The sequence below is a fragment of the Xiphophorus maculatus genome, chromosome 23 (genome assembly GCF_002775205.1).
Source record: "Xiphophorus maculatus strain JP 163 A chromosome 23, X_maculatus-5.0-male, whole genome shotgun sequence".
Taxonomy (NCBI): Eukaryota; Metazoa; Chordata; class Actinopteri; order Cyprinodontiformes; family Poeciliidae; genus Xiphophorus; species Xiphophorus maculatus.
The window spans coordinates 30809872-30837815 of NC_036465.1; the positions used below are offsets into that span (position 1 = coordinate 30809872).

General features: G+C 37.8%; 1 protein-coding gene across 1 annotated transcript; it reads left to right on the forward strand.

Annotated features, from left to right (window-relative positions):
• Positions 1-1599: 1599 nt before the first annotated feature.
• Positions 1600-27546, forward strand: slc7a11 (solute carrier family 7 member 11). Its single transcript, XM_005808991.3, has 12 exons — positions 1600-2120; positions 4322-4448; positions 8655-8770; positions 11106-11231; positions 15789-15888; positions 18494-18538; positions 20803-20926; positions 24129-24232; positions 24845-24941; positions 25052-25201; positions 25633-25807; positions 27088-27546. The coding sequence occupies exons 1-12, from the start codon at positions 1841-1843 to the stop codon at positions 27141-27143; spliced, it is 1500 nt and encodes a 499-aa protein (XP_005809048.2). The 5' UTR covers positions 1600-1840; the 3' UTR covers positions 27144-27546.
• Positions 27547-27944: the final 398 nt, after the last annotated feature.

Here is a 27944-nt window from a genome sequence, read left to right on the forward strand (position 1 = left end):
ACCTCCAGCCCAGATCCCATCAGCAGCGGCTTTAAACCGCCTGGTAGAAACGTTAAGGAGAAGTAGAGTGAAAAGTCAGCAGGTGGTACCAGGTGGTACCAGGTGCACATGGTACCACATGGTACCATGGTAGCAGGTGGTACCAGGTGGTACCGGGGCTTTAGGTGCGTCGCGACTCGCGGTGACAGTCGGTACCGTGTCTTATGTCAGGATGTCTGATATAAAGACAGATATTCTTTATATCTGTCGGTGGACCGACTCAAACTGCTTGTAGCGAACCAGGCTTTTAGCAGAATGATAAAGTTAAAGTCAGAAGTTTTCTCTACAGCTGAAGCATTTCTGTGTTTAGGGGCGAGGTGGGTTTTTCCCCTCTATTGCAAGGACGATTATAAAAATATAAATAGAAACAGTTTTTCTAACGTAAACATCAGAAACCAGTGTTTGAAAAAATATTCTTGCCCATAATTTGATAGTTAGAGGGCACAGATCCGCTCTCCTCCTCTGAACAACATGGAGGCAGAGAAACTGAGTCATTATTAGACTGAAGGCAGCAAGACTAGTTTATTTTGCTAAATTATAATATTTAGCTAAATATTATTGCTGAGGGGCACAAGCAGGCCTTCTGACATATAGATTAAAAATAATAAGAAGAAGAAATTGAAAAAAAAAATCAAAAAGGGCACTACGGACATCAAGGATCAAAGGGGCAGGGGCTCAAGCCCCCTTTGCCCCCCCCAACCTGCATGTGTCTGATTGTTGAGCTTATGTGTCTGTTTATCAAATAATTTAGGAGAACTTAAAATGTAAATATCAATAAATTGTTTTCGATTGAAATATGATTCATTTTAATTAATCAGAGACTTGGAATTAAGTTTTGATTGAATCCCACCATTAGTATATCATGTTTTTTTTTCTGACCGTCAGACTTCTAGTAATTATAGTTGAGGTTGGATTTTACATGGATCTATTGAAATTCATGGTTTAATAAAGTTAAGAGCTAATGACTAATGGATTATTCCTGCTTCAATATTCACAAATTAAAATCACAGTTTTAAGGGTAGAAATATAGATCTTTGTACATGTTGGTCAAGTTGTTAAATAAACAAAGAAAAGATGATACCACTGTCTGAAAAAAATGAAAGGTGAAAATACTTATTGTGGAGTCCAAGTGTAGTTAGGGGTTTAGGGGTAGGTACAAAATACAAATGTGCCATTTCTTACCTAAGCATAACCAAAAACCTGGTTGGGGTTGATCAGGTAAGTTAACTAAATCTGATTTTCAATGTCTTGTCAGCTCCTACAGTCATATGAAAGCAAGTTCTTCTTAATATCCCAGAATGTTTCAGTTTCTCACCCAGCTATAGAAATTCTATCTTGGGATAGACTGAGTTAAAAGCAAATGCAGTGAGCAGGTTTAAATAGAGGGAGAATCTAAAAAGCCGAGGAGAGGACATGTAGGAGATAAGCACTCCCTCTAAACAAGTTGCCATGTCATGATTACCTTTCACCAAGTCAGCACAACACCTCCCCTGTGTGAGCCACTGCTGGTTTTAGAGAGGAGGCATGACTCAAAAAGGGGAGGGAGTACAAGCAGCAAAATCATGGAGCAAGACAAAAAGACAGAAGTCAGGGAGACCGATGAACAGAGACAAAAAAGTTGGGTGGTGTCAGAGAGCTGAATGTGGAGCAGCAGATTTAAGGAAGGAGCATGAAAGACTACTTATAGTGTGGACTGTAACAGTGAGGAACTTTGTCCTCCCTGGACTAGTCGTACCCTCACAGGCCCCACCAGAGAGACACATCCAACCCAGAGACTGTGCGCCAGGCAGTGTTTAAGAAGATGAACAGATCTACTTCTATTAAAAATGATGAGGAAACAGCTTCAAATGGACAAATGTTTTCCCAAAATGGAAAAGATCCTGGAGGGAAACTCCAGAAAGGTGGTGGAAAGAAGGTGGAACTAGGCAAGAAGGTGACCCTGCTGCGAGGAATCTCCATCATTGTTGGGACCATCATTGGAGCTGGAATCTTCATCTCACCCAAGGGAATCCTGAAACACTCTGGCAGCGTGGGAATGTCACTCACTGTGTGGATTGCCTGTGGTGTCCTGTCACTTTTTGGTGAGTTATATTTCTGATTCCTGGGTGGCTTCAGAGGAATGGGTTCAAAACCTGGTCGTGCTCAGAGGACAGACAGAAGCTAGAGGGGAACAAGAGCAGAACACCTTCTGCTGAAGCTCTAAAGGAGGACTGGATGAAACACTGTACCATTATTTTAAAACAAACATTAACTATGATTTGTTCTGTTTTTAAATTCACACATTGAAATACATGACGTAACATGTCCAAAACACACTAGTGTTATGCTTTTAGCCTTAGGCTTGTACACAGGCGCTGCTTAAATCAGTTCTCATTGGAATCTTGTTTCAAAATCTGGTTTCACAAGATTGTAATGTAAGTTACAATATATGAGGTGTCTGTTTGACTTGCAGGGTCTTGATGCTTCAGCTATTTTAATAGCAAATTTAATCCAAGTATAAAGCATGGTTCATGATGGGCTGAACTGTTTTCAGGTCCGAAGCTAACAGAATGGACAAAACCTGTGTTTGTGTTGTGACACGTTTTATTCTTTGACCTGGATCAATCTTTATCAAAGTCTTATTTTTATTAGCTGTACTTATTTTCACAGGCAACATTGCAGGAAGGGGCAAGTAGCTCAGCCATAAAAGTTAGTTTGAAATACTGAAATGAGGTTTTTACTTTTAATTAACACCATCTTGGATCACAGAGCACCAGGAACTCCTGGAACCCGTTCATGAGCCAAAGAAGCTGAGCTGACCCTTCATATCTTTAACAGAATGTTATGTCCATATTCAACATAGTCCCACTTAACTACATCGTACCGATGATAACAGAATCCATTGTTTCCTCTGTAGAGTTAGCTGAAGTCTAAAAGAGACAATGAATCTCAGGGTGGTCCATATCTGTTCCTCCTTAGCTACATCTGTGATTACAGCCTTTGTTGCTCATGTGAAAGGTCATGATCCGCCCTTAGGACTGAAAGGTTCACAGAATACTCAGTAAATTGCTTTCAGGTAATTTGCTGCCTCTTGGACAAAAAAGTCTTGTTTTTTGTCCAAATGATGAAATACAAAAATGTCTTGGTTGGTTTCTAGTTGGACTCAAATGCAGGTAGAAAAGAGAAGTGATGGGAGAAGAGAAGTTTTTTTTAATAATTAAAAGATAGAGGACATTGAACAGACAGCTTGAAAAAAGCTGCCCAGCCTAATCTGGACCTAAATGGAAATAAAAGCTTGCTTGTTAATTCATTTATGTGATCAGCCACATCCATACGGAGGCCTGATTACTGTCTGAAATAACTTACACAGAACCCGTCAGATAAGTCCAAAAGGCCCACTGTGACCTGATCATGATGCTTCTGTGTCTGACATGTTTTAGCCCACTTCATGTTGTCAGGCGGGTTCTAGTGACTCAGTGATTATACAGGTCTGACCGTCATCTGAGGTCCAAATGCAGACCTGGATCTGACTGGTAATATAATATCATGATAATTCTTATTTTCATATTAGACCAAGTAAGATTGGATAACTTTTTATTCATTTGGAGATGAAATTATAATTTTATAACAGGCTTTTGTACTTACTCAGGCTTTTGTCTGGGGGTAAATTCTTCCTCACAGAGAAGAGAAATAAATGACCCAACCTGACATGTGCCAACAGAAAACTGTTTGTTTTTCTCCACATTATTACTAAATTCCCTTCCCACCTTTACCAGCATCTGTTCCTTTGCAGATTTACACAGAGGATTAAATCCAGTTATGTTCAACAGTGCTCCCATCTATGTATATACTGAGAGTCTGATGCTTCAACTCAACAGATAATTAATTATCAGTTGATAACTGAGTTAACATTGTGTCATGTCAGGCTGATTGCTCCACCAGCTCTCAGTCCTTAAGTATCTCTGCCCAGTGCTGTACAGTAGCATGGCTTTATTGTATTGTGTTGTTGAATCCCTAAAGCCTTCAGTTTTCATGCTGTAATGAAAACTCCAAGCACATTATCCTTAAATACTCTACTTCAGCCTCTTCTTTACTCTCTTTATTTCTCTTGCTCCAAACTCTAATTAAGATTCAACCCTCCAGAAGTTTCTCCCTAAAGCTGCCTGGGTTCTGGAAAGCCTCCCAGCATCATATCCTGTAGGGACTTCTGGGCCTACAGAGTATTATTCTGTAAATGTGACGGTTTCTGTATCTGTCTTCTTGATATTAAACTAAAACTAATATGTTATCTTTGTCACTGTAGGAGCACTGTGCTATGCTGAGCTGGGGACTTGCATTAAGAAGTCTGGAGGACATTACACATATATAATGGAAGCATTTGGACCTCAGATGGCTTTTATCAGACTTTGGGCTGATCTCATTGCAATAAGGTGATGTATTGCAAATCTTGTCAGTCCAATGATTGACCAATGGTTTAACACTAAGTGACAAATTGTGCCCTGTCTCAAAGTTCCCACACATTTCACCCAAAGCCAAACAGTCAACATGCAGTGCCTGCCTTGGTTTCAGCACGTCGGTCTGTGCAGGATGTCACCGACCACCAGGGGGACACCCATCCCACTTCAGTATACATTACACCATATATATATATATATATATATAAACTCCTAATGTAAATCCTAAATATAGAATTATTCTTCAGAAAAAATCCCATGACTTTTAAAAGCTTCCCCCGGGCTGCTGGTAGGTAGAGAGGTAACAGTGGAAAATAGGATTCAAGCCAACGGTCCATACCAGAATATGCCCTAAAAGCCTTATCTCCAGAAAATTCCTTTATTCTGTCTCCTACAGTCTGAAATTAATAAATGAATCTATGATCAAATTAAAACTATCTGGTCAGAACAAATATAAAATGCCATTCTGTTGGAATGTAATCATGTTCAGCCTTTCATAAGCATTTTAATTTAACCTTGACATTTTAAAGTCACTTAAAAAAGTTATTTTAATAAATTTGTGCCACTTGCAGGCTTTTATTTTTTTATTTAACCATGTTAAATTTGACATTTTCATTCTGGATTCATCTTCTGGTTTCTTTTAATAAGCTTTGGTCCTTGAAACAGCACACATCTTTAGAAGTGTGATCTTAAATGAAAAGTGGCCCAAAGCTATAGGACAGCTATAGCGATAGCTTACTAATGCTAAGGAACATTTTCTGCTCCTGATTATAAAAAATATCAGTTTGTTCTCTATATTAGTTTAGAAAGTTTTCTCAGGAAACCCAGCAGTTTGCACCAAGTCATTGACTTTCAGCATCCACTCCTGGGCGAATGCGTAGTGACTGTAGTAAATTGATTGCATTGAACTGTTGACTTTGCAGAAATCCCTCATACTGACCATGCATGCTGTAACAGTGGGAAGAAAAACTTTCCTTTCACAGGAAGAAAAATCCAACAGAAAAGACAGAGCAGAGACACAAGAAATCCAGTGCTTCCTCGAGAAAGGTGTGAGAACAGAACAGAACGCCAGGCACGATGTAGCTTCTATGAGAAGAGGAAAAAAAAAAACAAAAACAGCAAAAAGTTAGAAAGCTGAGACTGCAAAATCGGAAAGTAGTCGGAGAATGTGAACATATATTTATGGGGCTGATTTATCTAATCCCATCTGTTCCATGTTATTCTGGGATTGTTCTGTGTATACTGTCAGCAGATTAGACCATCCATCCATCCATCCATCCATCCATCCATCCATCCATCCATCCATCCATCCATCCATCCATTCATCCATCCATCCATCCATTCATCCATCCATCCATCCATCCATCCGTCTTCTGTACACCCTTGTGCCTAGTGGGGTCAAGAGGGGTGCTGGTGCCTATCTCCAGCAAACGTTTCGGGCGAGAGGTGTTTCAGGTTGCCATTCTGTCACAGGGCAACACAGAGACAGACAGGACACAGATTATATAAATAGTTATATAAACTATTACAGCGTAAATATTCTGAGAGAGAAGCAGCCGGTGGTAAGGCTCAGGAAGAAGAACTACCAGCATAAAATCTATCATGGTATTGTTAATCCTCCATCTTGTTTCTTAAACACAGATCTTCAGTTTACAGTTTCTCTGTGTCATCATCTCATGTAGCTCTGCAGTCTGCCCTCCACACTGGCCAGTAGAAACTTGATCTCAGTGAATTGACAAACTTATTCTTTTGACCAACTCAATAAAACGAAGCTCCTTCTCAGTGATGGCAGGCTGCGGTGTGTTTGGGATGAAGTCCCCGGCCACATTTATTATTAAGCCCAAAGCAGTGATCAAATAATACACAGCTAGAACCCAACAGATAATGTGAGGAACTCTGAGGCTCTGTCTGCCTGCAACCTTTGGGATACCCAGATAAGAGCAGAGAGGAGAGAGAAGCCCTATATGTGTACACTGCCAAGCCAAAGCTGTGCAAACAGTCTAGTGGTTATCCTGGCCTGACCAGTTCAATGCTGGCCTCCGGCAAGCGGGATTGTACGAACACCATGGGAAGAGACGAGGGACAGAGGCAGAGAGTCAAAACAATGGGAAGAACAAAAGGAGATTTTGTCAGCTGCAGCGCCTCAGCAACTGCTCTGGGGAATGAACAGGGTGTTCTGCTGAGCCACGGATCAGACTGTGGAAGCAGCCAAACTCAGGAGCTCTGTGCTACGGTCACACATGCTTCACTAGGTGACCACGGGGTTCTGGATACAGAGGAAGCTCCATCTGGCACACACTGACCCAATAAAACCCAACAAAACCCCCAGCTTAATTCAGCAGAGGTCCTAGCAATTAAAACTGTCTTAACATTATCACATTTATATTTGATTTATCTTGTATTAATCATAGGGCAACTAATTCTTAAAGGTCATCATTTATTCTTTATGCTACATACATGACTTTACAAAGGTATTCACACTGCTTGAACATTTTCCCAGTTTGTTCTACAGCAGAGGCCCCCAGCCCCGGTCCCTTGGGCCCTCTGTCCTGCATGTTTTAGCTGTTCCCCTTAAATTTGCACACCTGGATTAAATTAATGGGTGATTAAAGGTGCATTCACACCAACTTTAGTCTGCTTTAGTTCCCTGGAAAGTCTGGTCTGTTTGCTGAGGTGTTTAGTATGTAAAGGCGCCTTTCCTTAAAATTTAAATTTTGAACTCAAATATGCAGACATGCACACAAAGGATAGCAACAAAACAAAGCTGAAAAACATTCAACTTTTGGCACTATCACTGGTATCACACCCTGTGTTCTATTCACCCCAAGTAGCAGAAAAGCTTGACTGTCCATTGCTCCCCATCCTGCCCAGAGAGACTGCTGGAAGCTTTGGGGCCATTTTTCTACCTGTCTTGCGCGTATGTAGACTGAATTTGTTGTCAGTTCTTTTCAGTTCAGCTCAAACTCAGACAAACATCATTCTTAAGTATTATCACAGGTTTCTTTTTGGGTCTAGGTCTGGAGTTTGACTTAATCAGGCTGCATGGTGGATAGTTGGCAGATTTCATGACTCCCAGCTTACGATCTCTCTGATGGATGGATTCTCTCTGGATACGCTGACTTCCTTTCACAGTCCAAAAACATGATTTCCAGATTAACTGGTCTTTTTAAAGTGTCCTTTATTTAGCGGTATGCTTGCATAGTTGTGTCCTCTGTATCTTTGGCTGTCTAGGTTATTGTCCTGCTGGAAGGTGAACTTCTGTCCAGATCGTAGGTCCTTTAAAACCTCTAACAGGTTTTCTTCCAGTATTTTCCTGTGTTTGACCTTTGCATTAACTTTGGTCAGCTTCTCTTAGTCTACAGTGATGAGCAGGTCAACCTGTCTGCTGCTTCCTCTGGGTCTTCATGATGCTGTTTCTTAACTAATGTTCTCTAATCTATTAAAGCTTTTACAGAACTACTGGATTTAATATACAAACAGGTAGACTGTCTTTATAAATTAGATTGTTCTGTATTTCTTTTAGCAGTATGCTCACCACGCTGACGTCTGATGGAAATTGCTTTACCCTGACACAAAAATCTTTAAATAATTCCAAAAAATCATGCATTATTTTGCTTGCACTTTACAGTAGTCCAAATATTTGTGTGTGTTACATAACATCCCAGTAAAAAACAAAAAACAAAAGAAAAAACTTTGTGGTTGTAACATCTGAAAAATTTTCAGGGTGTGTGTACTTTTACAAGGTCACTGAGGATTAAACTCTCATAATGTCAGGTTGTCATAGAGGTCACTGAGTGACCGTCATTAAAATCCAGACAAACATTAATGTTTCTGTTCTTGTCTCATTCTTATCAACAGATTTGCAACAAATCTGTATGTTGGAATCAGTGGAATATAGAGCTATTTGGGGAAAATAAAATCTATTTGGTAAATGTAGACATTTAGATTTGAAGTTGAAAGCATGTGAAGCTGAAAGCATGTGAATGTGGACGGTACCAAAAGTACAAACTGAGCTGAGTCAGCTTCACTGTCAGTAAAAGTGTTGGCTCTGTATAACAACCCAAACACACAGCGAGGTTATCAACGTCCAAACACAGATAGTGGAAAATCTGAGGGTTTATCAGCTGTAAAAGTAATTTAGTCTCACAGTGTAATCGGATGTGAATGTGTCGTGTCCTACAGGCCTGCAGCGCTGGCGGTCATTTCTCTGGCCTTTGGACGGTACATCCTGGAGCCGCTCTTCATGCCCTGCACTATCCCCCCCATGGCTGTGAAACTGGCCACAGCCATCGGCATAAGTAAATATGACAGCTATTGCTTTTTTACCTTTCGCTGTCTCTGTGTCAGATTATTATATAATCCTTTTGGCCTGTTGTGGCCTTCTCTGTAAACACTGACTGTACAATGTATCCATCCCACTGATCAATTCACAAAGTCCCACTTTGGAGGCCACATGCAGCTTTCATTTAAACTGGATGTAAATATTTCTATTGAAATATAGACTGCCTGTGGCTCAAACGGTTAAGCCCTTAGTATCTTATCTATAAACCCAACTCAGACCAGAGCAAATTTGTGAGAAGCTCAAAGTCAATAATTCATTGCTGAAGGCCAGAAAGCCAAGCAAAATTTAAATGCATCTGGACATATTTCTCTTGTCTTCATAAAAGAAGACAAGAGGCTTGTTCCTGATAGATGTCGTTAAATGTCTATTGCACATTTGGAGTCTTTGGAAAATTAGTTTTTAGGGAAAATGTACCCAGATTTAAGCCTGTTTAGTCATAATTTCAACACATCAGCTGCATCCTGCGAGGAAGCCAGAAATGATTTCCTTGTGGATGACTGCAATGAGAGAAAAGGATTGTTCTTCTTCTACTACTACACAACATGGCCATTGGTTGTTATCATAGTTGCCTGTAGTCTTAAAGCAGACACTTATCATATTATCCTTTAATCCAGTTTTTATTACATAAACTAGGAAACTTGATTAATTGAAAGATCCTCTTAAATATTTACAGGGGATTTTAAATAGATGAAAAGTAAAATATAATATCCACTTTATAAAGTTAATGGTTTAACATTTTGCATATTGAAGCTTTTTATTCTATTCATATACACTTTTTAGGCACTAAAAATGTGAAACAAAGTAAAAACATAGTTTGAAGCGTAATATTTTGTGTATTTTGACATAGAAATGATCTGCTGGTTATCAGGTTTTAAAATATTTCTAACCTGAAGCTCACAAAGCACCACACATTCCACTTCATTATAGTTATCTAGAATGGAACAGAGATGATGTGCTGGACGACTGTAGAACCACATTTAACAGAAATAACTTTGGTATTTTCTGTTGGACTTTATCAGCCTCCTGCTGCTGTGGATGAAAGTGGCTCACTCTGCTCCACTTTATTCAGAGATTCGGTTCTCCACAGCAGACTGAAGGTCTCCAGATGTTAGTCTACAAAACACAGCACCATCACCATCATCATCATCATCATCATCATCACATGGACCTCTTCAACATGCACTGAGGTTTCACTGCAGGGAGATAACATGTCGATTTGTCAAATGTCGACTCAGAATACAGAGAACAGAACTGAATCTTTGTGGTTTAGTCACCACACCAAAGTTCTTAAAAACACACCTTGACACTGTTAGATTTCTTTTCTTTTTTCTGCTGTTTGTTTGGCACCTTGACTTTGACTGGAAAGGGATTTTTAAGACTGAGACTCCTGTTAGCTAAGGATGACAAACCTTATGTTCCACAGGTTTTACTATCCAGCACACTGGCAGGTATGAATTGGTTTTTAAGGTCAAACCACAGTACTTCAGTCAGATTGAGGTCTGGGCTTTGACTGAACCTTTGCAAAATGTTCCTTCTTTTCCCCTTTTTTAGGTCCATGGTTTTGTATTTTGTATTTTTATTTTTAGACAAGCGGCCTCACATTTCCATTTAGATTTAAAGACGGGATCATCTGCACATTACAGTTCTCCTTTGGTTTGCATCTTTTTATAAGACAATGTTCCAAAAGTGTTGTGGTTCATTCAGATAAAATGCCTCAAACTTTCATAGAAATGACCCCATTCATGAAAAACCACAGAAGCAACAAGAGTGTACATATAACAAACTGTCTGTTTTAATGTTGATGATAAAATAATGATATGGTGGAATCTGTGGCTTGACTTTGTCCTCTTTAAGGTTAGAGTGAAACAGAACAACTGATTTAGACCAGATCATATTTAAGTCCAGACATGTTAAATCTAACAAGATTTACATGTTTCTATGACTATATCAGAAAAGGGTTTTAAGAGTGCTAAGGTGTGAAGACCACACCATTTTACAATTAAAAATAATCTAAATTTAGTAATTGTTAGTCCAGTGGGAAATATGCCTATATACTGTATAAACCATGGAATTGGGCTTTAATATAAAATTTCTCAGCAGAAGAAATTTTGACATTAAATTATGTGTTTGTAATGACATTAAGTCATTACAAACACTGTGTTTGTAATGACTTAATGTTTTGGGCCAGTCTTATGTTCCTAGGATTATGTATTTGTAAATGAATTAAAGAATGATTGTGCTGTGTCAGTATGAGAAGGTAAGCAGCCACTGACTGCTCTGTTTCCCTGCAGCCTCTGTTGTTTATCTGAACAGTATGAGCGTCACCTGGGCGGCCAGGATCCAGATCCTCCTCACCATCAGCAAGTTAGCAGCCATCACCACCATCATAGTCCCTGGGATGTTCCAGCTCTTCAAAGGTAAGACTCTTTGTCACAATGAGTTATATAAATCTCCACAAACAATGAGACTTTCTCATTCCACACACAAAAAAACAACAAAAAAACAATCTCAGTGAATTGTTGAACTAAATAAATTGAACTGTGTCCAAATTAATTAATATAAATTAGTTGAAATTTCAAACATAGCATATTTTAGTAAGTTGAACTTAAAGTCAAAAAATTGCGTTAAGACGACACCGCACATGCACAGTAGTGCAGTTGGTAGCACTGTTGCCTTGGAGCAAGAAGGTCCTGGGTTCAAATCCTGGTTGGAGGTCTCTCTGCGTGCAGTTTGCATGTTCTCCCTGTGCATGGTGGGTTCTCTCCTCCCACAGTCCAAAAACATGACTGTCAGGTTGATTAGTCTCTCTAAATTCTTCTGTGAGTGAATGTGTATGAATGTGTGTGTGAATGACTGTGTGTCTCTGTGTTGCCCTGTGATGGACTGGTGACCTGTCCAGTGTGACCCTGGCTCTCACCCATTGACAGCTGGAGATAGGCAGCAGGACCCCTCATGACCCCATTAAGCGTGCATGATGATGGATGGATGTTTTATTGGTAATGAATGTTTATTCAACATAACAAAAGTTTACTTACTGTGGAAATTGTTTATCTTTTAGTAAGTCAAACTAAAACTACAACTGTTATAGGAAATTAAAACTAGCTTAGTAAAGCAAAATTCAATGATTGCCACTCTAACTAAAAGTCATTAAGTAGGAGCTGCTAAATATTTTTGATTGGTTTTACTAAATACAGTTAGGTTTTATTTATATACAGTTTTATGGAAATGATTGACATAACGGTATAAAGGAAATTGAATAATTTATTTTTTGAGTGCAGAACACTTGCAGTACTTCTGCTTCCATTAAGTGTTGTTGAAAAACCCTTCAGGGCCTCACACTGAGCGCTCAGCCGCAACAATCATCAAAGCTTCCTTGGTATCACACTCAAGCATGCACTGTAAATACAAGCTTACAGACTCGCAGGCTGTGATGCACAGCTGTACGCAGCAAGCATCAAGCATCAAGCAGAACATTTCACAATGTCCTGGAAGCAGGTGTCCAGAGGAGCTGCTGCTCTCTCTCAGCTATTTGACCTCCATTTTAAATATGGTTATTATTTATTCTCAATGATTAATACAATCATTTACAGGATATGACACAAAGTTGCTTTGTTTTCACAGATAAAAGAAAAAAAAACATAAGAACTTTTACATAAATTCTGACTCACTCTAAACAGTACATTAATCTGGGGGATTATGTTTCTGGCTAGGAGTAATGCATCATTCAGGCCGACTATCTTCTGTGTTTAAAGAGCTTTGCAACAGTTTTCATTTTCCTAATTTTCTGAACGCCAAACTAGAATGTATACATTTTAACTGGAGTTTATTTGAACTTGTTAAGAATTGTTAAGTGGGTTGAAAATGTTCACTATTTCACATAGGAACCTCCAAAAATATGACATAAGTGTATTAAGTAAAATAACTTGTGAATGCCATCTGTTGGAGGATTAAATACAAATTTATATTTAATTAACATAAACTGTGCTTTCTTGCTAACTCTGATGAACACTCTTAGCTTCCCCTAAATTAATAGTGTGGAATAAATTCTAAAGTTCTGATTTACTTATATATTTTGTAAACTTCTGTGTTGAAGCTTTGATTATCGACTGCGGACAAATCTTAGTTAGTTGTTTTTATTCATGCTCTGATTTTGTAGGTGAAGACTGTTTACGCAGCAGGTCTGTTTCCTCTCCTCATGTTTTCTCAGTTTTTAAAGAAACTTTCTTAAGCAAGTGGCAAGTACACAACAAAAACCAACCTCCGTATTTAGGTTGATGCATTAATGGTTGGAGAAACAGGAGAGTCTGTGTGTTACAGCAGCAGTCACTGCGTGATTTCCATCAAGTATTTCTGTCACTGCTCAAATACAGAGTCATGGAGTACCTTTGAGAGGAAAGTGTTCTATGGCCTTAATGTATGAGAAGGATAAGAACACATAAATAACATCCTTCCAAAACATGTAAGATCAGATGTGCAGCAGGAATTTAGTTCTTCTTTATTATAATGACACAAAAAGCTAATATCTACCTAAACTCGGCTAGTGATCATGTTAGATTTTATAGAATTCATAAACAAAACCATGTAATTTCTTTCCCCATTAGCTAGGATTTCCTGGCCTTCCAATTAATTAGAGAATAGCAGCCCTCCTTGGAGTTTTAGCTATTTATCACAGCACACTATCCAACTGTGAACAAGTTATTAATCAAAATAAATTAATTAATTTAAGTTGATTAAATACTCCTTTAAATACCAGAGCGTATCTGTTAAACCTGCGGCACTGTGCACATACTAGATACTAGAGAATCAGCTTTTAGCCTGAAATGAACAAGTTTAATAAAACCATTTTAACTTCATAATTCTGAATGTTTGAACTCAAGTAATAAAAGTTGTACATATGTTGTGTTTGGTCTAATGTCAGTCAATGTGGAAATTAAATGAATAATAATCCTATTAAATTATGTGGAAATTAAATGAAGTTGCTCTGAAAACTCACCTCATAGGTAACAAACTAATGGAAAATAAATAAGCTAACAGGGTTAGCTTGGGTTGTTCTGTAGGATAACTACAACAGCTGATAGATTTCACATTTCTTTTGTTCTCTCCTGCTTATCAATACACAGACTTTATGACTCTTATCAATGCAGTTAAACAATGTAGATAAATTATGTTGTGGACACCATTTGCACATTCACAGCTAAACGTTGATCCCACCTGAGGGATATTTTTGGACCTTTGTTGGCAGAACTCTTTCTCTCCAATCTAAATGAGAAAATTGCTCCTCCACTCATTCACTTTATGGCTGATTTTATTATTGTCGTTAATAAATAGGATGCTCCTGTTCTTGTGTGCAACTGCAGATACAGTTCAAACCAGAAGTTTACATACACTGACGAAAAAGACACAAACCTCTCTTTATTTAGGTCAGTTAGAACAACTAAAATGATTTCTATTTGATAAATCCCAGAAAACATAGTGAGAATTTTTTTTAAAGAGATTTGTTTTTCTGTCTTTGAATTCAGAAGTTTATATTCATTTTGTTAGTATGAGGAAAAACTGTCTTTTAATTGTATGACTTGAGTAAAACCATTTGGGTTTCCTTCCACAAACCTCTGATAGGTTAACTTTCACATTTGAGTTAATTGGAGGCTCACCAGGAACACACAACCTCATTGTTTGACATGATGGGAAAGTCAGCAAAAATCAGCCAAGACATCAGGAAGGGGAATCATAGAGCAGATCCAGTCTGGGTCATCTAGAGGAACAATGTACCGATGCTTGAAGGTGCTGCAGTCATCTGTTCAAACAGTTACACACAAGTATAGACATGATAGGAATGTCCAGCTTCTGGTTTCTGGTTCTAGATTCTGGTTCAAACTGGTTTGAACCAGAATCGTCTCCAAAGCAAAAGGCAGAGACCTGGAGAAGCTGCTAAGATAGAGTCATTGTCCTCAGTGAAACTGTCCTGCACTGACATGAGCAGAAAGGCCATTCAGCGAGGAAGAAGCCATTGCCTCAGAAGAAACATGACGAAGATTGTAGTTTGCAATTTTTCATCAGACCATGGGAAACCTGTAATGTGGTTTGATGAAAATGAAGTGTAACTGTTTGGACATAATGACCATCAGTACATTTTGGATGGTTGTGCCATCCTAAGTGTGAAGTTTGGTGGTGGCAGCATCATGTTGTGGGGTTGTTTTGCTGCAGGAGGAACTGGTGCACTTCATAAAATAGATAGCAACATGAGGAAAGAATATTATGTAGAATAATTGAAGCATAAATTTAGGAAATAAAATCTTGGTTTAGATTGTTTTTTAATGAACAATAACCCTCAGCATTCAGCCAAGGTGGCTACAGAGTGACTCATAGAAAACACACTCAGTGTTTTGGTGTGGCCAGCACAAATCCCTGACCTCGATCCTATGGAGAAGTTGTGAGTAGATCTGAAATGTGTGTGTGAGCGAGGCGGCCTGCAGACCTGAGCCAGTTCCACCAGTTCTGTCAGGATGAACGGACCAGAACTCCAGCAAACTATTATGAGAAGCTTGTGGAAAGAAACCAAAAAGACTTGAAACAAGTCATGTAGTGCTAAATGTATATAAACTTTTGATTTTGAAGAAAGTTACAAAAATTCAAAAATATCTTCTCAGTTTTCTGGCATTTAGTTAATAGTCCTAATTTTTTGTCATTTTAACTGACTTAAAACTAGATAATTAAGTCTTATTTAACTTCAGACAGTGAGAAAAAATGTGTTTGTGTTTTTTTTTATTTGGTGTATATAAACTTCTGGTAACTTAAATAATTTCCCTGCTGGGATGAATAAAGTACTTCTATTCTATTCTAAACCGGATAGACGTATCATTATGTGACTGCAGCACTCACTCTTCACTTTAAAACAATGAAGGTGTTTCAAAACACCTAAAGTAGGTAATGAATGTCCTTTTAGAATGTATGTGTGTGTCTATGTGTGTGTACAGGTGAGACCAAAAACTTTGAGAATGCCTTTGATTTGAGCAAGGTGCAGCTGTCTGGAATGCCCCTGGCTTTCTACTCTGGGATGTATGCATATGCTGGTTGGTAGGTATGGTTCACACAAACACAGAGGCCGACACATTCGGGCAAAATCCACGAAACAAAGACAGACGATCAGTGTTTTATCAATAGCAGACGACAATTTTAAAACCTATCAATCAGCAGGTAAAATTTGGAATTATTTTGGAATTTTTGCCTAACATTAAAGAATTGCTAATACTACTGGAGCGACTAGACCTCCAGTGAACAGATGCACAACAAACACTCATCTAGAGTGGCAGCCAGAATTTTTAGAACAACTGGTGAAGATGTGTTAAAAGCCTTCAAATGAATTCAATCTTTATGGCAATAAAATAATCTCACATGGGAAACATTGAAGAACTTATGGTGAACATTCGTTCATTCTCTCTCTATGTACTGTATAGCCATGTAGTAGATATGGGTTTTTTTCACACCTATTGTTCATTTACTCTGATCCAAATCCGTTGATGAGTTTGTTAACTTGCTGCTCTTCTGTTGGATTAGCTTCTTTTCACACATAAAAAACTCCAACAAACCAAAACCTCTTAGTACTGACCACACAACAACGTCTGTTTACGTTGGAGTCTGTTGCAACTCCTTCAGAATTTTTGAAGGCCACTAAATGACCACAGATCAGCATTGTTGTAGAAATGTAAATTATAAGATAATCAGATATGGGAAAGGAGAACCAAATGTAAATACAGGAAGCAGATTCTGCATTCTGAGCCGGGGGGACACAGAATTTAATCACATCATTAATTTTGACTATATCAGGCAAAATTATCTGAAAAAATTAATTTGAGATGTCTTGAAAATTGCATGAGGCTTTATGCTTCATGGAAAAGATGTGCATTGTTTATTAGCTTAGTTTCTCAGCCATATCTCACATTGCAATGCAAAACCTGCTAAGGAAAGGAGGTCAGCTAAAGCTGGTTGCTGAGTCGGATCAAGGTCGGCTCATGTTCACAGAGCAAATGTCCTGCTCTACAGTGGAACCACTCTGAGACCACCTCCTCCAGAAGGTCTCAATAAGGTTAGTTTAGGTCTGTACCAAGTTGCTGTTGCTGTGTTCACGTGAATGAACCAAACCGAGGAGGGAAACAAACCAAAGATAGTTTGAGATTTACTAAACACCTGAGGTTTTACAAGGCCCATGTAGACAGATGTTACTTTATTACTAAATTTCTGGTGCCACACTTATGGACAATTTGAGTATTACATCATACAACACCCTTCTGGCATTATGAGAGCCTTTTAGATTTGGCTGTGCTTCAACACATCCAAGTCAAATGTCTTGGTCATTAGTAAGGTTTTGAACAATTGGCTTACAGACTGAGGAGGTCATTCAGCCACTTGGTTCAGCTGGGTTGGACCAGAGTCACATCTACAGCACATGTCCATCCTCTGTTTTACTCTAAGCCCATCTGAAAGTGAGGCTGAACAGATCAACCTTCATCTGACCTCCTCAACACACACCGCTTCAGGTAAAGTCCCAGCAGGTGAATTCCACTCGCTTACTTTTGTAATGGCAGGTCAAAAAGATTTGTTTTTTTTTTATTTTTGTACATGATTGGCTTGTAAATTGTATCTAATGGTTGCCATGGAGACTTGGTGACCCCACACTCCCCTCTATACTGTTGCTCCCTAATTATCTGACAAACCTAAGAATGTAAAAAAATTACATTGATTCTGTTAAAAACATGTATTTGTTGACAAGAAAATATGTCCCCATTTTTTCTGAATTTCCCAGTGTGTGATTAGGCGCCAGTAGTACATGTTGAATTTATTTGAAGGTTTTACACATGTCTAGCAGTTCTGCCAAAATAGTTGACATTTAATAAACTTTTATTAACAGCCAAGATTGGCAAGAATAATTAAATGGTGTTCTGGGTCGGACAGATCGATCTTGTTATAAGTGCCAGAGCAGTGATGTGTGGGCAGTTCTGGGTAAGAATTATAATTCATGCTGAACAGTTTCCATTTGGCTTTTATAAATTAGCTTTTAACACTGTTTAAACATTAACATGATTTCCAGAAGGCATCTTGTTGTACTGGAACAGCCTGTACACTACCATGTTCTAATGACATGTTAGATTAAACTGCATGTTGTTTTCTGCTACCAGAACAAGACAAATATCTTCATATTTACTGTTTACTTTCTGATAGTCAGACTCAGAATCACAGATTTTCTTAGTGACCTCTTGTAATTTTGCATATTTGCACACATTAGTTTGTGCTTCTTTCCATTTTTCAGCAATTTGTGTAGAATTATATCATGTAATTAAAATGACTACCACTCTTGACATCGGTGTGGTTTAAATATTTTATCTTAAGATTTATATCAGGTCTACGAACAGAGATGTAGCAGAGAATCAACCAGAATAACAGTCATGTATAGGTATGATACTAAACTGTGACCCTTGAACATGTCATTTTTAAATGGCATAATTAATACTTAATTTCCAAATGATCAACATAAAAATGTGATTGATGAAATAAAACCATTGTAAATGGTTTTATTGGAATTGTGTGAGTGATTATTTCATATCAGTACAGGAAGTACTTGGATGTTCTGTCTGTTGCTGCTTGTATTCTCCTTTAAAGCTTTTTCTTCTCTGTGTTTTTCCAGGTTTTATCTCAACTTTGTGACAGAGGAGGTTGACAACCCAGAGAAGTAAGTTCCATATGCTGGCTGATCTGTGATGACACTCAAGTTAATGTGATGAACTACATACTAGGACAATAATCAAGACCACCTAACTAAGACCAAGTCGAGATCAAGACCAGAGTGTGGTGTGAGTGAAAGGGGCTGGGGGACGAGTGGCAGCAGTAACAAAAACACAGGATTAGTCATGAGTCGCATTATTGCTTACATTTGAATCAGGATGTTTTATATACAGTGGAGTCAACAATGTTAAATAAATTGGACAACAACCTAGTGATATTTACAGTTGTGGTCTTGACTGCTCTTGAAATAAAATCCCGAGTCCTCAATGTTTGAGACCGAGACAAGAGCAAGTTCAAATGTGATCTAGTATGAGACGATATCATCACAAAGTGGTCTTGAGAACTAAAACACTAGTAGAAACCCAGAGGAAAAGGTTTAGGTAAACTGACAAAGTGCCATACAAAGATGGTTAGAAGGATAAATATAATGTGAATAACTAGTGTCTAATGCTCTCTGCACTTCTCCCTCAGAATTTGGTGCATTCGAACTTTAGCCACCTGTAGTTCAGTTTCTGCATTTAGTTGGATTTTCCTGCAACAGCTGCCACAGCAGGCTGTGCTCAGTGAAGAAGCTGAGATCAAATATCTGTGATCAATAAAATACAGACAGAGAGAAACCACTGACCACAGAGGCGCTGGCGGAGGCCTCACTGGGATGAGAAAAGGAAAACGTCATGTGTATGAATCCAAATGTAATCTTATCGAGCTCGAAAATTATACGGAACAGTCAGAAAACCACAAAATGCCACAAAAACACTTTTCTGCATCAACTGATAAATGAAGTTACAAAGCACTGACAGAAACAACATGCTGAACATATTTGCTTCCACTTCATTACCTCGCAAAGAGAAAATAAAGATGAAAGACTTATCATTGAATAAACAGTCAACAGCAACAGAGCAACATGAAAGAAGAGAGATACAATAAACACATGGAGAACTTGAAAACAGACTGTTAACCACTGAAGGGACTGCATAGTGTGTTTTCCATTTTAGTGAGACTGTGTCAGTGTATTCTGTGAACATTCATCAAACCTAACTGAAAAGTGACATTTGGACACAGTGAGCACTGCCATCCAACTACCTCCATGTTCTACATACTGTACACCCCTGTGTAGCACTGCTCTCATTCTGTCCACTGTTATCTTCATAAGAAGAATGAAGAAATAAAATGAAGCATGGTAGATGGTAAAGTTGACATAACTACACTAATGAGGTGATCAAATCAGTCACTGTGGTCTAAAAAAAAAGCAAGTTCATTTTCATCTTTTATTCATTTTTACATATCAGTTTTACACCTATAACTAAACACAGCTTTGGCAAAAGCTTAAAAAAAACTAGCAACAAATTTAAGTCAAATCAAATTAGTGCGCTGCAAAATGTTATGGTCCATCCTTTAATTGATTCTTCTCAACATGCTCAAACAAGATAATGTTTTAATCAGGTCTTAGTCACCTTAGAATGAAGTCAAACAAGATAGACATGGTTCGTTAGTCCCATAGTTACTTCCTTCACTAAATAGATACACATAATCCACAGTATGACATAATTGGTGGGTGTTTTAAATACTCCATCAGTATACTTATCAGTATGCCTTGTCTGGGTGCTGTTCAGAACAATCAGCTCTGAACAGCTCTGTGCCCTGCTGGTGACTGGAGGCAGGTAAAAGGACCAATTATCGGCTGAAGTCCTGTCCAGTCTGACCCAGCTGGTCATATTTGTCTAAACCATTGAGTCACAGCTCTTAAACTGGCACCTAGAATAGTATCATCAAATTAGTTCTCCTCACTTCAAAGATTCTAATTCATTGCCTCAAAAAATGAAGTTTTTAATGAATCAACTGAATTAACAGCAACTTGTGCAAATTTAGTTAACAAAACTTAAGTTAACTTAATAAATCTAAGTATATTTTGTAATTTCTTAAATAGTAGCCAAAATAGAATTTTTTGTATGTGTAAATAAAACTGAAATCTTATAAAAATGACTTAATTAAAATAGTTGTTCAAAGACTGGAAATTCTTGATTGCATATATAATTGCATATATAATAACATAATATTAACATGATATAAAACTCTAATATTAGACTAAAAATGTCTAATTGACATGATAAAGGCCCTTTAGACTTTGTGTTACCAGGTAATTACTAACAAAAGGGAGATGAGAGAGGAGCAGGTCAGAGAGATGCTCATCATAATCATCTCTGCTTTCAGGACTGTTCCATTGGCCATTTGTATCTCCATGGCAATTGTGACCTCCTGCTATGTGTTGACCAACGTCGCTTACTACACTGTGATGTCAGCAGAGGAACTATTAGCCTCAGAGGCTGTTGCTGTGGTAAGACCATCCATCCATCCATCCATCCATCCATCCATCCATCCATCCATCCATCCATCCATCCATCCATCCAGTGGTAAAAAAAGAAAAGAATCATGAAGTGAAAACACAAAGTACTCTGTTGCAACTCCTTCAGAATTTTTGAAGGCCACTAAATGACCACAGATCAGCATTGTTGTAGAAATGTAAATTATAAGATAATCCCATAATTAACAATAATAGGTAAAAAGTGTGTTAAAGTATATTTAACAAAGGCAAAAATATTCAACTGTTAAGTATGACATTTTTAACAGCTATTTATTTATTTTAATGTCATAAATAACTTAGATATTTTATGAAAAATAAATTTCATAAAGGTAAAAACTGTAAAAGCTGTTTACTGTTTTTAAAGTAAACAGTAAATGAAAGTAGATAAAAAGTAGTTTCCCAAAGAACAAGGCAATCCAGGAGGTTACTCTGAGATTCAGGGCTTTGTGATGAAGGTTTTCAGCATAAAGTCACAGGAATATCTTTCTGAAGAATCTGCAATTATTGAATTATTGACCAAAAAATAATGTTAGTTTAACTAAGGAATTCAGAGCTTGCAAAGATCTCAGACTTCAATCACAGGGCTGTTGGTTGCCATGTTGGTAACCCAGCCTATGTGGGAATATGAAAGATCTCTGCAGAACAGCTTATTAAACCCAGTCGGTGTTTACCTGCCAGATTATGATCAAAATGATCAAAAAATCAAATTTCCTTTGATCTACCTGGAGATCAAAGGAAAGATATCACTTCAAATCAACTGCACATGTATCCTGAAAATAAAACGTAGATTAATAAATATCATATGCAGCCAGCTCGACCTTTGGAGTCAGCACAGAGCATCATTCCTGTAGTGATCTCTACTTTGGGAAGATTCTGAAGAGGATTTGAAGGAGGGAAGATATCTGGGCTTAAATACTGAAAACTAATTTAATCTGGTGGCGTTTTACCAGAAAGTCAGAGAGTCAGAGCTAATATATCTGAAAGTTTGTCTTTGATACATGATTGTGTAGTATGGGATCACAAATGGTTATAAAAGTTGGTTTGGATCATTTGCTATAATATTATAATGAAATATACAATATTAAGAATTCAAGAAATGAACTAAAGTCTTTTTAAACAATAGAATATGAGATACTGTACATGTAGGCAGAAAGTCCTTTGTTCTCCTAGCAGACAGTTAGGTCTAAATCTATATGCTGCTGTTCCTGCACTTAGCATCTCATTATTAGTGAAGCATTTCTGACGACTTTGCTTCCCCACTAATGCAATTGCTTCAGCCCAACCCTGGTAATGCTAATCACATCTCAGACATTCCCCAATAACAGCCACAGTTCCTTATTAGGCTGCAGGATGCTATCAGTGATTGAGTCTTCCTCAGCTTTAAGGGCTCGCAGATCCACTAAGAGATCCCTGCTCTTTTGTAATGTGGTTAGCTTTATTACCTTGTGCACAATGAGTGTTAAGAGCGCCTTAAGAAAGGTGTTAAGAGCATTTCTGTGTTCTTAAAAGGTTGATATGATAAAAGGATTGCAGTCTGTTCTTCCTCCATTAGACAGTGGGCAGAAGTTTACATTGAAAACTTAATTTAAAATTTAACTCGTGTCTCAAACTTATGTAAAAGAAGCTTGCAGCATTGCCTAATGAGCAATTTTAGATGACCTTAACAGGATGTGGGCTTGTATTATGTGGTGTGGAAAGCAATGAAGAGAGAGAGTACATAGATTATTTAAAGGTCTTTTTAATTTTGCATGTTACGCAATTAAGCATTAAGTACCCATTAGATATATGGTGCAGAATTAGAAATAAAGTTTCATATTTATATTCATAATGAAAACATTACACTGGATTGAATAACATTTGAACAGAGAACATTCTGTCCTTGGATGATCTATGTTTCTCTGGTTTTATAAACAAAATATTTCAAAACTTTTAAAAGTCACAGTGAGTCACTAATTGTCATTGTCAGCTAATTAGCACAATTGTTTATCGGTAAATGAACGGAAGTCTAATGGATGGTATGGAAGGAACGATGAATGAGTGAACATAATACTGTACATCCCTATTCTGTGTTGATCTGGAAAAAACATTTGCATTTAAAACAATAAAAACTTATTAGTTTTAAGTTTAGTTGATTTGGGGTTTTAATCCAATGTCAGTATTCACAATTAAAAATATTATGTTAGTCAGCTGTGGCTGCTGTATCACCAGCACGGTCAAGAATCTGCTGATCGTTGAGCAGAGTTTGAGCCACAAAGTTCCAATGACCTTAGGAAAAGTTTCTAGATTTGTCTCTGGTCACTTTAAATAAAGCCGTCAGCAGAGATTCTGAAAACATGCTAAACAGAACAACAGGCACCAAGCTGATGAAGATGGAACTGATCAAAAAGATGGAAGTGATCAAGTCTTTGAAGATATGAACGTCATGTCGGTTTGGATTCCTCGGTCATGTGTTCAAACTGTTTAACATTTCTTTTTTTCCATTTAAAATTAATCATTACTTTAGCTTAAAATGACAACGGTACATGTATTTAGTTAATTCAAATTTTTCCCCTTTACTGACTATATTCACTCATGCCAGCAATGTCTGTGGCTAATATAAATTTAATAGCTTCATGAATAATAATTAGCTTTGTCTCCCACTTCTGCATGACCCATTTATGACAATTACTGCCAGCAGTCCTTTCAGTCCTCTAAATTCAGTCTAATTAACCACATTTAATAAGATAAGACTAAAAAAAGCAACAGTCTACAGTCATGACCATAAATTCACGCAAATCTGATGTGACCTTTGAAACCCATGGAATATATTTGAATTGCTCTTTAGTTAATCACATATCTAGTCATTTTAGATATATTAATATTTTGAATATATCTAAAATGACTGAGGACTCAAAGCACAACATTTATGTACCTGGAAAAGTCTTTGGATTATCTTGAAAAACCTTTAGATAATCCGTTTTTTCTACCCTGTTCATGTCAGGGTGGAAGGATTACATCCTGTAGTTTCACTTTAACACTTACAACCTTTTTACAGCACAATAAGAAATATGTTTTAATTAAGTCATCAACCACTTGACCTAATGTCATTATCTACACTTAAATCACTGCCTCAACTCTGAAGCAGCACATATTCTACTTTCTTATTTGTGTCCCTTTTCTCCTTTACGTTCTTCAGACATTTGCAGAGAGGCTATTAGGAAACTTCTCGGTTGTTGTCCCGGTGTTCGTGGCCTTGTCCTGTTTTGGTTCCATGAATGGCGGCCACTTTGCTTTGTCAAGGTAAAGATTCTCTCTATTTATTCTGTTCTGGCTCTGGACTGAGTTCAAACTGCAATATAAAACCATCTCTACACATTTGTGACTGGGCAGGACAAAACCAGGAACAAGTGTCTGCTTTGAGTTATTTAAAGATTCTGAAAGTGTGGGTTCTAAGCTTTCTAAGAACATCAAACACATAAAAATAATAATAATAAGAAGAAGAATTAGAAAGAAATGACAGTTTCAGTCTTGCCTCTCTGCAAACAAGGTTAGTGGAGAAAACAGGCCTGAAAGATTTAGAAGAGTTGTTCTATCCCCAAACCTGATGAGCTGTGGGTGTTAACAATGGCAGTTCATTTACATTACTTTGTAATAGTCCCACTGCACCAGCATTGACTGGTGCTGGCGCTTGCAACTGATTGCATCGACTCTCAAACTTATCGGTACGATATGAATGTGTTACCCGACAATCTGTCCACTTTCAGTTTGCATTGAGTCCTCTTTGAATACACTTATGAGTTCACACAGACCTCAGTGGAGTGAAGTATTCCCAAATATGTGGGAGCCTTTAGTCTACTGTTAAACTGTTCCCATTTCTCTATGTTTATATGAGTTGGTGTTTGTGTTATCTAGAATGTTCTATGTAGCGTCACGTGAAGGACAGCTTCCTGAGGTCCTGTCTATGATCCATGTCCGCAGACACACTCCACTGGCTGCTGTCCTTATACTGGTCAGTGCGCTTTCAGTTCTTGTTTTTCTTCAACAGACAATACTGACAACATTATCTCCTGTATGTCGTCTCATGTTTTAATAACAAGTTGTACGTATGTGAATTTGCAGTATCCCATGACCATACTCCAGCTGTTTGTGGGGGACATTTACAGCCTCCTTAACTTCATGAGCTTTCTGCGGTGGCTGTTTATTGGTGTGGTGGTTCTGGGTTTAATTTACCTCCGATATACCAAACCAGATCTCCCCCGACCCTTTAAGGTAAGTGTATCAGTATTTTTAACCAACTGTAGTTGTACAAAGTTTCATACATGATGAAGTTTCATACATTTTTTAAGTAGACCTTTTGTTGACTGCTAAGAGTTTAAATTCCCAAGTCTTACATCAGTGAAGGTAATTACTAAGGTAATCAGTCCATATACCTTTGAATGTTCAGGTTTTGTATAAGAGGTTATTAGTATTACTCTAATGGTGATCAGTAAGGCAAATAATTAGAACATTTTCAAACTGTAGGCTCTTTTTGAGTCATCCATTGAGTCAGTGGATCTAGTTCCCCTTCTGTGGTCTGTTTGTTCATTTTCTAAGAAATGTTTTTCTTCTGATCTGCAAATGCAGATCGTGGGAACTCTGAAACCACACATCAGTGTAAACATACATCATATTACATCAGTCCCATCTTGTCTCGTCCACAGGTGCCGCTCTTCATCCCCGTGGTTTTCTGTTTGACATGTTTCTTCATGGTCTTCCTGTCACTGTACTCAGACCCGTTTAACACAGGGATTGGATTCGCCATGTCCCTTACTGGCATCCCTGCCTACTACATTTTTATTTACTTCACCAGACCAAGGTGGCTTCAAAAAGCTTTAGGTAACTCAGCACAAACATCCATTTCATATAATGGCTTCTCTGTAAAAAGAATTTCTGATGATTTATAGTTCTGACAAATATAAATTAGTCTTCAAATGGTAATTTATAGACACATTTTTGAATGTTGAAGTTTTTAATTTGTTAATAAGGGTCTCACTAGATGACGGAGTATTTGAGCAATGCTAAGAAAATAATAATAATAATAATAATAATAATAATAATAATAATAATAATAATAATAATAATAGGGCTGCACAGTGGCGCAGTTGGTAGCACTGTTGCCTTGCAGCAAGAAGGTCCTGGGTTCGATTCCCGGCCGGGGTCTTTCTGCATGGAGTTTGCATGTTCTCCCTGTGCATGCGTGGGTTCTCTCCGGGTACTCCGGCTTCCTCCCACAGTCCAAAAACATGACTGTTAGGTTAATTGGTTTCTCTAAATTCTCCCTATGTAAGTGTGTGTGTGTATGGTTGTTTGTCCTGTATGTCTCTGTGTTGCCCTGCAACAGACTGGCGACCTGTCCAGGGTGAACCCCGCCTCTCGCCCAGAACGTAGCTGGAGAGGCACCAGCAACCCTCCCGACCCCATTAGGGACAAAGGGTGAACAGAAAATGGATGGATGGATGGATGGATGGATGGATAATAATAATAATAATAATAATAATAATAATAATAATAATAATAATTAATAAAGTCACAAAAATGCAAGAATAAAATTGTATGAGAATAAAATAATATTATAAGAATAAAGTCTTAGTGCTAATATTATCACTTTCTTCTCATAATTTTGCACAGTGAAGCAGAACTTTAGCCTTGTGGAACGGCTGAGGAATCATGGGAGTTTGATTGTGTGGCTCGCATGTGATTTGTGGATCTTACAGTTTGTTCCCCTGAGGCATTTTGCAGTGAGAGCTGAGGGAGTGTGCAGGGTCAGGGATGCTCTCATTAACTACCTGATCCTCATAGAACTAAAGCAAGAGCTGTATGGCCTGAGAGATGTTACTGCCTGGGACAACAGTCCTTTAAAACTTTTGACACCATTGATAAGCTCTCCCCTGTTAAACTTTGATATTTTTGTTCTTTGTCACTTGCTACCAAGATATCTCTACATCAGGCATTGATAGAATTCATTAACATCAACTGACAAAAATGTTAAATAAAGTATAGATTGCTTTGATGAGCTCTGCAGAATTAGTTTTGTCTATAAATGTGAACGGAACATTATTGCTTGGTTGTGAAATGGAATGAGTTATTTGTAAGCTGTTTTATTTCTGTACCAACAGATTCTTTCAACAGAACAATGCAGATCATCCTGGAGGTAGTACCTGCTGACCAGTAAAAATGGACAGTTTCATTTCAGCTGAGGAATGATGAAAGATATGTCTTCTGTCAGATATAACTGAGTTAAGATCTTTCTGTAGATGTTTGATTTTACGTTTATCATTTTGTATTTTGTATTATGTTTTAGTTTAGAGTAAAAAAGTTGTCAGAAATCATGTGATGTTATAGGACCTTTTATGCACTGAAACACAATAATTGCTAATATTTTTTTTACAGTATTTATTAGAATGATTTATCTCAGAAATTAGCAATATAAACTGGAAGTCTAAATAATCACATACTCATATTTTTATTTATCAGTTTTATTGACAATCTATCAGAAAATAAACGTCTTAACATGAAGATTTTCTCCAAGCAATTGGTCATCATAACTCCCAATAAAAGCGTATGAACATGGAGAATTTTCTCTGTCATTTCTGACAACTTATTCACCAGTTTGAAACTCATGTCTATGTGTAGTTGTGTGTCTGTGACATTTTGTTAATATTTGTTTAAAATGTTTGTCGCACTTGCCTTATTTTCCGGACACTTTTTCATAGTTTAGGTGCTCCTGCAACTTACAGTCAGGCGTGACTTATATGTGTTTTATTTTCACTTCATGATGCATTTTTTGATTGATGAATTGAAGGTGAATTCATACTGATTGACATGAAGCAAGGAGAAAACATTACTGTCTGCTTTCACAAGGAAAGCTAAGTTGGCTAGAGCTGCAGGAACGAGTCCCAGATGCTTGCAGAGCTGCTGGGAGAGACAGGGCAGCTGTGTCTCCACCCCTGCCTCGTTGCCATGGAGATGAAAA

Bases quoted from the DNA above. Each gene is read 5' to 3' on its own strand.
- slc7a11 (XM_005808991.3), top strand. From the start codon at position 1,841: ATGAACAGATCTACTTCTATTAAAAATGATGAGGAAACAGCTTCAAAT. The intron at 15,889-18,493 runs GTAGGTATGGTT...GTGTTTTTCCAG, and splicing joins ATGTATGCATATGCTGGTTG to GTTTTATCTCAACTTTGTGA. The intron at 18,539-20,802 runs GTAAGTTCCATA...CTCTGCTTTCAG, and splicing joins GAGGTTGACAACCCAGAGAA to GACTGTTCCATTGGCCATTT.